Source organism: Clarias gariepinus, chromosome 19 (assembly GCF_024256425.1).
Source record: "Clarias gariepinus isolate MV-2021 ecotype Netherlands chromosome 19, CGAR_prim_01v2, whole genome shotgun sequence".
Taxonomy (NCBI): Eukaryota; Metazoa; Chordata; class Actinopteri; order Siluriformes; family Clariidae; genus Clarias; species Clarias gariepinus.
Window position 1 is genome coordinate 7936667 of NC_071118.1, and position 12180 is coordinate 7948846.

At 37.7% G+C, this 12180-nt stretch overlaps 2 protein-coding genes across 2 annotated transcripts; one reads left to right on the forward strand and one right to left on the reverse strand.

Moving 5' to 3' along the window:
* Positions 1–427: 427 nt before the first annotated feature.
* Positions 428–5100, reverse strand: rab39ba (RAB39B, member RAS oncogene family a). Its single transcript, XM_053477819.1, has 3 exons — positions 4797–5100; positions 2397–2623; positions 428–1958 (listed from the first exon to the last, which is right to left on the reverse strand). Exons 2-3 carry the CDS (start codon positions 2609–2611, stop codon positions 1532–1534), a joined length of 642 nt encoding a protein of 213 aa, XP_053333794.1. The 5' UTR covers positions 2612–2623; positions 4797–5100; the 3' UTR covers positions 428–1531.
* A 2156-nt stretch (positions 5101–7256) lies between these two features.
* On the forward strand, positions 7257–11846 carry rab38c (RAB38c, member of RAS oncogene family). The gene is made up of 3 exons (XM_053478637.1): positions 7257–7665; positions 9481–9761; positions 11309–11846. Exons 1-3 carry the CDS (start codon positions 7473–7475, stop codon positions 11468–11470), a joined length of 636 nt encoding a protein of 211 aa, XP_053334612.1. The 5' UTR covers positions 7257–7472; the 3' UTR covers positions 11471–11846.
* The last annotated feature ends 334 nt before the right edge of the window (positions 11847–12180 follow it).

Sequence of the window (12180 nt, forward strand, 5' to 3'; positions counted from 1 at the left end):
AAAATGTTAGTAAAAATACAAAAAGTAAAAATAAAACAAATTAACCTGCACTTTACCTTTGTAGAAAAAGTAAGAGGCTGATACAGAGGCAAAAAATGGATTTTTAACCTCTCTAATGAGACTTGCTTTCGCTTTACACGCATGCTGTACACACACGCATACAGACACGAAATAAAATGTTTTATGCACACACAGTGTAGTCACAGTGTTATAGTAAACAGTACACGAGTGCACAGATGTTGATTATACCAGTAAGAGATGCGCAGTCCTCAATCCCCTGGCATGGGCTCCAGGCCCCGCGACCTTGTATACGGGATAAAGCACTATGGATGAAAAGTGAGTGAAATATATAGATTACACCTTAACACCTGAACCAGTATACACAATGAACTTAGACAGGAGCTTGACTTTCATTAATAATCTTTCATGTCACATTTTATTGGTATTACATTTCATCTTTCATACAAGATCAATAAATACATACAGTAGCTAATAGTTGTTTCAACCTGTTAAATGACAATGTATTGGTTAATAGTCAAACAATACATTTGTTTTCCATGGATATGAAAGAGTTAAAGCTCTAAAGAAGATCCCATTCCGAATGTTCGTTTAAAGACTGGATCAGAAAGGAAAAAGAGACAAGATGCTAGAATAATAGCGAGGATAAGACAATAAAATGTTATATTAAAAGCTATGTCAAATTTCTAAACAGAAAGCGACCAATGACAGGTGATTGACCAGTGTTTGTGTTACAACCTTGAGCTTCTTCAAACCTCCAAAATATTCCACCTCGACACCCCGATTAATAGTCAAACATCAGAAGTGACTCCATGTAATTCATTTATGAATAACCAAATTATGAAGTTTGTATTCACAGCAGTAATGGAGTTAGATATGCAAACCAGATAAGCAAGTAAGTTCAGTAAAAAGCTCACTGCATGATTCCTGTGGACAGAGATCACATTGTTTAAAATGATATAAATAGCAGAGAATAATAATAATAATAATAATAATAATAATAATAATAATAATGTAAAACACAATGTACCAACTGAAAAAGATATGGTGACCATTTGATTAGTATGATTCTCCCTTTTCATGTCTCCATGAATCACTTGCAGGAGAACAGGACACTAATGTCAGAATTTGTCTTGGGTTCAAAAGACCAAGACAATGTCAAGGAGGCAATGCATTTACTTATTTAAAGATTCCTAATGTAACACACTTCCTGGTTACACTTTCTTCTGTGAATGGTCCATCCAGTTTAGTTCAGAGCTCTCTCTGTTTTACAATAAAATGTGGCTTTAAACTGATATTTAAACAAGATCAAGGCCTGTGTTTTTGCAGAACTACTCAGGAGTGGAGTTGGAGGAACCTAGACGTGTCCTAAAATGGATCTGGGTTCTGCTATTTACAGCTGTGTTCAGGAGCTCACCGATCGACAAGGCAGTGTAAGAGGCCAAGCTTAAGGAGCACAATATGACAAGGTTTGCGGAGGAGAAGCATGATGGCGGCTGCAGGGCACGGTCAATCAGCAGAGGCAGCGGCGATCGCTCTTGGTCACTTCCTCAGACGAGTGCACCACGTTGGGCACGAAGCCACTCTTCACCCCTTCCCAGCCTTCTTGGATGGTGATGTCACCGCGTTTGACAAGCTCAAAGATGTCACGTGTCAGCTCCGTGAAAGCGCGCTCAACGTTAATAGCGTCGCGCGCCGACGTCTCCACGTAGCGCATGCCGTAGGCGGCCGCCAGCTTCTCCGCTTCCTGCTGGCTCACCTGCCGCTGCGGCTCCAGGTCACACTTGTGGCCCACCAGCAGGAAGACGATGCTGTGTGGCTGCACGTGGCTGCGCGCCTCCTCCAGCCACTCGTGGACATTCTGGAAGGAGCGACGGTTAGTGATGTCAAACAGCAGCAGGCCTCCCACTGAATTACGGTAGTATGCCCTGGTAATAGACCTAAAAGAAAAAAAAAGAACATCAAGCAGATCAGAACACATCAGGACTTTCATCAGAACACATCAGGATTTCAAACAAAAGCTGATGATTGTTAAACTTCAAGAAGAACCAAGACAACTGGATATATGGGTTAGGAAAGCAATTTCATTCAAGACCATGTTTATTAACATAATGTCCAAGACTAAAGGAGCAAATTTGGACGTGTTCTCCAGGCACTGCATCCAGTGGTTGGGGTTTGGGTTAAATACAAATGTAGATATGGATGGCTACAAGACTATACAGATTGTGGAATTGTGTTAGACTCATTTATAAACTAAAAACCTTATAAAGTCACTTCATGCCATTTACATTTAAAGCAGAGTCAGGAAACCAAAACGAACTTTACTCAGGTTCTACTCGTATCCATGATGCACCAAAAGTTCAGAAGATCAGTCATACCTGAACCTCTCTTGTCCAGCTGTGTCCCAGATCTGCAGTTTGATGCGTTTGCCTGGCTCGATCTCCACCAGACGGGAAAAGAAATCCACTCCGACTGTGGGGTCAGACACCTGCGCAAAACGCCCCTCTGTGAAACGTCTGATCAGACAAGATTTGCCCACTGTCGAGTCGCCGATGACGATCAGTCGGAACTGGTATAGCCATATAGCTTCCATATCTCATGAGATCTACATGGACAAAAACAGAGTGCATTTAGTGGAAAGATACAATGCAGTGCAAAAAAAAAAGTAATTTTCTTTAATTGATTACTATATTGAGTAGTAAACAGTAAAATCAATTAAAAATTTAATCAATAATAATTGATTATTTTTCTTCTTCTATTAGCTGCACTGTTCAGGAAGGAAATCAGCTGTAACATTTTCATTAGGAACATGAAATGTAATATTAACATTAAGTAATCTTAACATAAAAAAAAATGTCATTATGCACATTAACGAACCAGGCATATGACAGACAAACAGTTACTACATTTGTTGTTTTCAGAGAATTTTAATATCAAAAGCCATTGGGAAATATCAGTGTGAAATAATTGCTTGGCAAAGATGAAATGAACTGGAAAATAAAAGTGTTTCTATTGGTTTACGACTGCCTATTATTTCGAATTATGTTTACTTGTGGCACATATTATGTTTCCCATTTTGTCCAGTCCATCCATTTAAGCAATCGTTGCCCACAATCATCTCTGATTTCACTCTAATAGTCATTGTTGTAGGGGATTACGCTACTAAAAACCCTGATCTCTGGCAACCCGCATGCACGCACCGATTCGCACAACCAATCACATACTAGTACATGGCAATTTGGAAATGCCAATCAGCCAACAATGCATCTCTTTGGATTGTCAAGGAATACTGTGTACCCAGAGGACACCCACAAAGCATAGGGAGAACATGCATCCTCCATACACACAGACCAGGAATGAGATTTAAACCTCCAACCCAAAAACTAATTTTACTCCAAAATGTAAAATCCCAGATACTTTTATATAACCTTTTAACCTCAGTGAGTCCAAACATATCTTACTTTAGAAAATGTGCAGCTTTTAAAGATTCTTTCATTGTTCACAACAACTAAGTGTTTCTGTATTAGAAAGGCTTCCAAAAAGGAATTTGATTATAGAAAAAGAAATTCCATTCATTTTTAAAGGACTCTGTAAGAACATTCCTTTAATATTTATTGCACCATGTAATTTGTAGTACTCATTCATTCATCTAAACCACTCATCCTTTACAGGACTGCCAGGGGACTTAGGGCAAAAGGCGGGGTACACCCTGGATAGATTGCCAGTTCATCACAGGGCGCACACACCCGAACACAAACACATTCCCTATGTGGAATTTGGGAACACCCCAAATTAACTTAATCTGCATGTCGTTAAGAGGAAACTCACCAAGCACGAGAAGAACATGCAAACTCCAGGCACGGAGACCCGAGGCGGGAACCTGAACCCTTGACCCTGGAGGTGTGACACCATATTGCTAACTACTACACCACCGTGCCGCCAAATTTGTACTAGTTACTATATAGAGACTTAAAAACATTATACCTTATTGTATATGCATCACGCTGACTGGTTAGGGGTGCAAGAACAAATTTTGTTCAAATGCACTTGCCTTCTTGGACATTCCTTGGATTATATATATAGGCCTATATATATATATATATATATATATATATATATACATATATATATAGTTTCTCTCAGTTGTACTTCTTAGTGCCAGTAATGTGTTGATATAGTAATCTAAAGAATAAGCTTGTTTATTCTGCAGCCTAATCTATAGTCTAAAAACAAATCAAACCTCCCTATTTATTTAGATAAGGATTTCATAATAGATTAGGAATGAAGTGTTTAAAGACCACCCAAAAACAAGTTGTCTTAACATGTCTGAATCCTTTTTTAAGTTCCCAGATTTACGGCTGCAAGCTACCACCACCACCAGTCTCCACCTGCCATTTTTTGACTCTAAGCTCCGAAACACAGCATCAGGACCATCAGGGTTGTAATGGCAGTGATGGTGTGGTGGTGGTGGTGAGGCTGCTACGCCGGAATGATGCTGCAGTTTAATACATCATGCAAAAGCATGCAAAGCATTTAGACGATCAAAGCATTGATTATTTCACAAATCCCTCTAATTAACCTTAGACTGGCCATTTGGTGAGTGGATAATACTTTATTGTCTATTGCAGGCCTGCAAATTGAGTCCAAACTGTATCCTCAGGCAAGTAGTGTTGAGCAAAATGCGCGACTCAGGCCAAACACCACACGCACACACACACATACACACACACACGCTTTATTTAGGGCATATTTGAGAAGTAACAAAACACCGCAAATACCTTAGTTAAGCCTCTTAATGTCTTGCAAAGGCAAAACCCATCGTCTTCATTGTTTGAAAAACAAGCCGCGTCCCCAAGCAAAGCATCCACACTCACATCCGAGCAGGTTTTTGTTACAAATAACAGCCTATGCAACTAGTTTCCGCAATCATACCGAGAACCATAATCATGAAGCAGGAGTGTGATCGAATCTAAGATCAAAGCTTGTTTTTAATCCATTTGCAAAATCGAATCTTATAATAACGGATGAAAGAATGTTTGTAAAATTTGCTGATGAAATGGCAGCATCATCAGCATCATCATATAGCCTGACTCATCCCTCATCAGTACCATTACCGTAAAGCGCACAGGCACGGAGCAGCACGCGGGGGACGCGCGATGTGGCCCAATGACGCGCGAACTGACGTCTGAGCGCATACTAGAGGGTTTACAGTGCGTGTGGGAGGAACTCGCCTTCAGGCCTACTACAGCAGGGCTGGCCAAATAGTTCACCCCCACCAGGAAAGATAACAGATAAGAGTCTGTGCAGATGGTGCGATCGATACAGGGTTAGATGTGTCCTTTGGGTGGAGTTGTAAATTTATTCTAATGGGAAAATATTTTCCGTGAAAAGGAATATCTTATAAAAGCAGACTGTCCACTGTGTGGCAAAGTTGTTTTGTAAACGCCTTTTTATTTATGTGTACTGTGACAATAGTTGTGTAAATTTATAAGAAATCAAAAATAAAAAAAATTCAAAATTCAAAATAAGTTAAAAAAAAAAAAAAACTCATATCACCATATGGCATCTAATTTGGAATAACCTGCTGTACATTGCCATGTTCATAATGCTAATTTGTGTAATTATAACTAATGATATTCATGAAAAACCTGGTTTATGAATATTTCTGAATTACAAAAATTATTTATTACAATGAAAATTATATAAATTATTCATTTACATTTATGGCAGATTCTCTTATCCAACCTTTTTTTTATGTCATTATACATCTGAGCAGTTAAGGTTTGCTCAAGGGCCCAACAGTGGCACCTGGGTGGTGCTGAGGTTTGAACCCAGGATCATCTGACCTGTACTTCAACACCTTAACCACTGAGCTACCCTTGCAAAGTGCATGCATAGGACAATTTGGGCACATCAGTTAGCCTAGGAAGCATTATGAAAAAGAGGAAGCACTGGAGGTGCAGGGTGACAGTGCTAACCACTTCACCACTGTGCCACCTATGCATTTTATTTTTTGCCTTGGAAACATTTGTGAAAAAATGTGCATATATATTTTTTGTACACAGGTATACAATACTATAATATGCATAATTAATGTTTTAATAATATTTACAAATAAAATGATAATACATTCACTGAGATAAATTAAAATATATTTTGAAGAGAGTGGAGGACCTGGTTGCCTAAAGAATAGAGACTGTGTGATCAGTGTTTGAGCACTGAAAACATCACACACAAAATCCGAAATTTTCCCAAATTGACAGATGAAAAAATGAGAATAATTTTAGAAGAAGGCCCCACTGCTGCCTTTGCTACAAAATACATTATATAGACAAAAGTATTTGGCCAAACCTGTTAATTATTGATGATTATTGTTTTAATGAGGCCCCTTATCCTCAGTGAAGGGCAATCATAATGCTTTAGCATACCAAAACATTTTGAACAATGCTATGCTTCTAACTTTGCGGAAACAGTTTAAGGAAGGCCCTTTTCTATTCCAACATGTTTTTGCCCCAGTACATTTGAAGAGTTGGGTATTTAAGAACTTGATTGACTCCCACAGAGCTCTGATCTCAACCCCATCAATCACCTTTGTGATGAACTGGAACTGAGATTGGAACCCAGGCCTTCTTGTCCAACATCAGTGCCTGACCTCATAACTGCTCTACGGAATGATGGGCACAAATTCACACAGAAACACTCCAAAATCTTGTGGACAGCCTTCCTAGAAGAGTGGAAGCTGTTATAGCTGACAAAGGCGAACCAATGTCATTGAGGGTACTTTTTTGTTCATATAGTGTGTATGTGTATGTGCGTATGTGTGTCAGAGTGTAAGAAACTGAGAAACAGTGAGGCACAGCATTGACACACCTTGAATATCTCTAACCCGAACTAATCATAATTTAACATCATTGCTGTTGAGTCACTGAATTGTTGTAGTTGTTGTTATTATTGATGCTTATTTTTGTTGTTGTTATTGTTTTTCTTTTATATTTAATATATTTATAATGTTCATAAATGTTATTTACAATGTAATCTACTTCTTATAAATGCTTTGGCAACAATGTCATTTTTTAACTGAGCTGAGTGGAGCTGTAGCTCCGCCCCCATGCCCTCGCCCCGCCCCGCCCCTCGGTATATATATAAAAACGCAGGTCGGGGGCTCGGCAGCTTCATTCTACGGGTGCTGTTAAGGTCCACAATCCTCTGAACTCTTCAGTGCAGTAGGGTGTTTTAATGCAGTTTACGGAGAATGAGATTGCGGTTCTTATAAGATGACACTTTTTAGAAATAGTAAATATTTTAATCGTATTAGTCTCATTGATGATGAATAATGAATAATAATTTTTAATTTTCTTAGCGATTGAATAATGTCTAAGTTTATACAAGCTTCTGGAAATGAACAGTAACTCAGTTTAGTGCTCGTGTTTGTTGAGTTAGTGGAAATTACAGTCATGCAGCAAGAACATTTGTTTAAGGTTCTTGTAATCGGAGACTTAGGAGTTGGAAAAACCTCGATTATTAAGAGATATGTTCATCAGATCTTCTCACAGAACTACCGCGCCACCATCGGCGTCGACTTCGCGCTGAAAGTGCTCATCTGGGACAATCACACAGTCATCCGGCTTCAGCTGTGGGACATTGCAGGTGAGATTGGATTTGATGCTTTATTATTATTATTATTATTATTATTATTATTATTAAATATGTGATATGATTCAGCAGTTTAACATTTTATTGAAAGGTTTCAGGCATTAAATGTTGCACTGATCTGTGTTCATACCCATGTATCCAGTACTCCCTAAATCAATCAGCAAAGTTAATGAATTAAAAAAGTTAACTTAAAAAAGTTATACATATCATTATATATACATATTACATATTACATTACATATCACATCACATAACAAATGACATCACATATTACATCGTATATCACATCCCACACTACATATTACATCACATTTCATATCACATCACATTACAATTGCAGTCACATTACATTGCTTGGTTTGTATGTTCTACTTCTTTTACTTGGAATGTGCACAGTCATGTAAAAAAAAAAAAAGGTTAACACATCCATAGTTTCATGGTAAAATGTGCACACCAAATGTTCTTAAATATTGAACAAGTAAGGTTAAAAGCATTATTAATTTCTAAATGTACTTTATTTATTAAAGATATTATTAAGACTTTGTTGACATAGGCATAGAATGAGAGATTGATCTTCGAACAGCGTCTTTCAGAAGGCCCAAATCAACCATGTTGTGCAAAAGGGGTATTTTTTCAAGATTCCTTGCTTTTTGTCTCTAGGGCAGTCCACTCTCAGATTGACAAAGAATTCAGCCTTATTGTAAATATTTTTGGAATTTTTGCTTCTCAGTTTGTGTAAAATTGGGCATATTCCAATATGCAAAGAAGAAAACAAATAGTAGTTGTTATTTGAAAACTCATTTGGTGCATCCAGTTTATTATAAAAAGATGCGTGTCTATTTGCTTCTCGCATGTCTGTGGAGAGTCACATGAGAGTTGGGAGTTGAGCCGAGGGCCCTTTTTTCTCTGTGCCCCTTTGTCTCATGTCTCATTCATTCTCTCTTTCTCTAGCCTTGCTTCTCTTTCCTGCATTATAAAATAAGTAAGATTTCTAACTAGAAAAATAACCATTCACAACCCTCACCCTAGCTTCATAAAATAATAATAATAATAAAATTTCATGTCCATAAGCTGATCTGTGATATCAGTCGTAACTACTGTACCAACTTCTGGGTCAACATCAGAAGTTTTTAAAACAAATTGCATTTAGTTATCATGAAAGAACTGTGTTGTCTGGCAACTTCACGCACAAACTGTACTTTGAATAACAAACACTGCTGTGTAAATGTCTAAGGCACATGCAAAAAAAGAAATAAGGCATAAACAGGTTCTACATAAAAAAAAATATTATGCAGTGCCCAAAGAAATTTTCTTCCTTTCTTTGCTGATACACAATTTTTATTATTTTTTTTGTTAGAAAAGTATGTTTTGATTATAAAATTGTTTTGTACTGATTCATAAAATAAACATCTATATATCTATTTAAAATAAAAAAGGTAAGATTTTTGTGTGTAGCTTTTTCGTTGTATAATATGTGTAAAATGTTGTAATGTGAATTTAAAATCTTAATCCGATTTAATATTGATCATATGGACTTTAAATCTTACCTTTATTGATTAATTAATCTTTTTCATATTTAGTAAGCATGCACTGCTAGAGCATTGTATGGAATAACATGGCTGTAAAAGGGAAATAAATAATGACAAAGAGGTGTGACATGAAAGGATACATTTGCTCTTTATTGATGAATAACATCATACTTAAAATAAGATTATTTACTTTAAAATAAATTTAGTTAACTGTAAAATTACCAGAATGCATGTAATAAACACTGGAATTTGTGAACTAGTATTTACCCCTTTTTTATAGGTCAGGAGCGCTATGGCAATATGACACGGGTGTATTACCGCGAGGCTGTAGGAGCACTGATAGTATTTGATGTGACCAGAGCATCAACGTTTGAGGCGGTACCAAAGTGGAAAGATGATCTGGACACAAAGGTTACCCTCAGCAATGGCAAACCGGTCCCAGCTGTTCTGTTGGCCAATAAATCCGACCAGTCACGGGACGGCCTGTCTACTCAGATTCCCAAACTTGACACATTTTGCAAAGAAACCGGATTTGTAGGCTGGTTTGAAACATCAGCCAAGGTGAGTGGACAATTTTCGGTGCACATAAAAGGGAAAGAGTGTTTCATTGTTTCTGGGTTTTATAATGTGTTTCACAAGTCATTGTTACATAACGTCAATGACGTCTGCCAGACATGAGCTTTTATGGGTCATACCCAGCAAGCGTTATTGGACTTAATTCAGCCTGATTGGCTTATCTTTGAATATGTGAAGATATTTTAAACAAAGTTGACCAAATATTGCTTCAACTATTATTTGAGCTTCAAATAAACGGCCTGGTGATGTGGATTGACACTGAGATGATTCAGAGGTCAGTGTTTGACGATCACGCGTCTGTGTTACTGTGCAATGAACCACACGGACACGTATCACAATTTAGAGAGGGCATGTGTTTCAACTCGCAGTTCCTCTCTAATTAAACACACAGGGGTGTGTGAGACAGGAACTGTATGAACAGGACCCAAAGCAGCCCCTCGAATAAATATTAGCACCCTGCTGTGTGAACTCTGGAGGTCAGAGCTTTTTACAAGCAGTTTGCTCTGCCGTGACCTCTATTCGAAATGTACTGTAAGACGAGAGAGAAAGGGGCCGTAAAAGCGGATTGAATTGTTATGGAAGTTAAACGCTTATATCATGTGACTTAACTGCTGCCTAAGTGCTGTAGAATTTGCTGCGGTCACATGATTGTCATTTCGGCTGACGGGGGTGTAAATCACATCACACTCTTCTGCGCACAGCACATGTTAAAAGAACAAGAGAGTAAAAAGTTAGACTCGAAATATAATCTTCTTGTTCACTCTTATCTCTGAGACGGACAGAAGTTTGTTTTAATTGCTATTTTTAGATCCGACTCCTTTCTCACGGTGTTTCCCATGGCTAACTTCTTAGACCGTGATTATTGATATTATACATGCATTATACAGAAACTGACATGTAAGTACTGGTTGATATGTGATATTTGTCCATTGGTTGACCCTCTGGATGTGTGTAAACTTTATGAGGCTCAACAAATGCAAATCTGAAGAGTACTGATTGCATTCCCATCAACCGTCTCCTTTATTACATCCACATCTGCTCAGGTTAGAAGCCTTGCTGTGGCTATAGACACCTCATAGTCATTTAATTTTTATTTACCAAGACAGCTTCCTTTCACCTCAAGAATACTGCAAGGTATTGTCCACATCCTTTTGTTTCCTGTGTCCATAAAACGTCCATGAGCAGGACTTGTCGAGATCAATTTCAAACGAAAGCACCATCATATTTCTTTGAAAGTTTTATGAGTATGCTTTTCCTCCCTACATGCCCGTCAGACATTTATTTGTGCCTATATACTTTCTTTCTGTTCAATGTCTTCAGAACATTGAAATGCATTTTAAATAAAATGCTATTACATTTATTACACTATGTAACTCCCAAAGGCCTTCAAAGCTTTAATTTGTTTTCTTATATAAGTGTAAGAATTGGTAGTGTTTACTGTAGGCTGATGTGTTTTACTACAGTCTGAGGTTGCTGTATAATAAGCACTAAATCCAAAGCACATTCTTATCTGTGTCTCTTGCTTGTTGTAGGAAAACACCAATATTGAAGCAGCAATCAGGTGCTTGGTGGAAAACATACTGGCCAATGAGGAGAACGCTGTCAGTGAGACGGACCCAAACACAGTGACCCTGTCTGGCAACAACAACACCAAAGATCATGGCAAAGCTAAATGCTCTGCATGTACCAAGTAGTAAGACTGATGGCGAGGAGGAGCAGGAGAGAGAGAGAGAAGGAGCGTGAGAAAGGGGCACAGAGTTGCTAGCTTCACCCTCAAAAAGCAATTAAGATAAGGCACTGCAGTAAAGCATCAGAAACAAAAAAAAAACACCCTGCTGGTTTATATTCCTATAGCATTTCATCTACAGTACAAATCCAGTAACTGGTAGAGTATATGCACAGTCGAAGGCTCTGTGAAGAAAATTTGTGATTGTGCATGCTGGTGGACCAAATGATCGATAGTTAATCTGTTTATGCAATAACATTTACCTCATTTTGTGCCATAATCTATAGTTTAGATAGTTGAGCAGTTAAGGGTTAAGGAATTAGCTTATGGAACCAACAGTGACATTTGATGATATACAATAAAAAAAAAATAAAAAACAGTAAGGAAAATGGCTCTGACATGAATACTTCAAGGGGTTGGGTAAAATATTTGCACCCCATAATGTGCAGTTACAAACAAGTTTCCAAAAGCTTAATAATAATAATAATAATAATAATAATAATAATAATAATGTTATCTTTTTAATGTGCCTTTTCAAGTCTTGCCTTTACTGCATATAAAACAAATAGAAATGAACAAAAAATGCAAGGCAAAATGTCTTGCATCAGTGGGAGTTTTGTCACAGCAGGTAGCAGGATAATACACACTGACACAAAACAACATGAAATCAGCAGAAAC

Excerpts from the sequence above, each read along its gene's own strand:
- rab38c (XM_053478637.1), top strand. The coding sequence starts at position 7,473 with ATGCAGCAAGAACATTTGTTTAAGGTTCTTGTAATCGGAGACTTAGGA. Across the intron at positions 7,666-9,480 it reads TCAGCTGTGGGACATTGCAG|GTCAGGAGCGCTATGGCAAT; the intron begins GTGAGATTGGAT and ends CCTTTTTTATAG. Across the intron at positions 9,762-11,308 it reads GGTTTGAAACATCAGCCAAG|GAAAACACCAATATTGAAGC; the intron begins GTGAGTGGACAA and ends TGCTTGTTGTAG.
- rab39ba (XM_053477819.1), bottom strand. The coding sequence starts at position 2,611 with ATGGAAGCTATATGGCTATACCAGTTCCGACTGATCGTCATCGGCGAC. Across the intron at positions 1,959-2,396 it reads GCTGGACAAGAGAGGTTCAG|GTCTATTACCAGGGCATACT; the intron begins GTATGACTGATC and ends TTTTTCTTTTAG.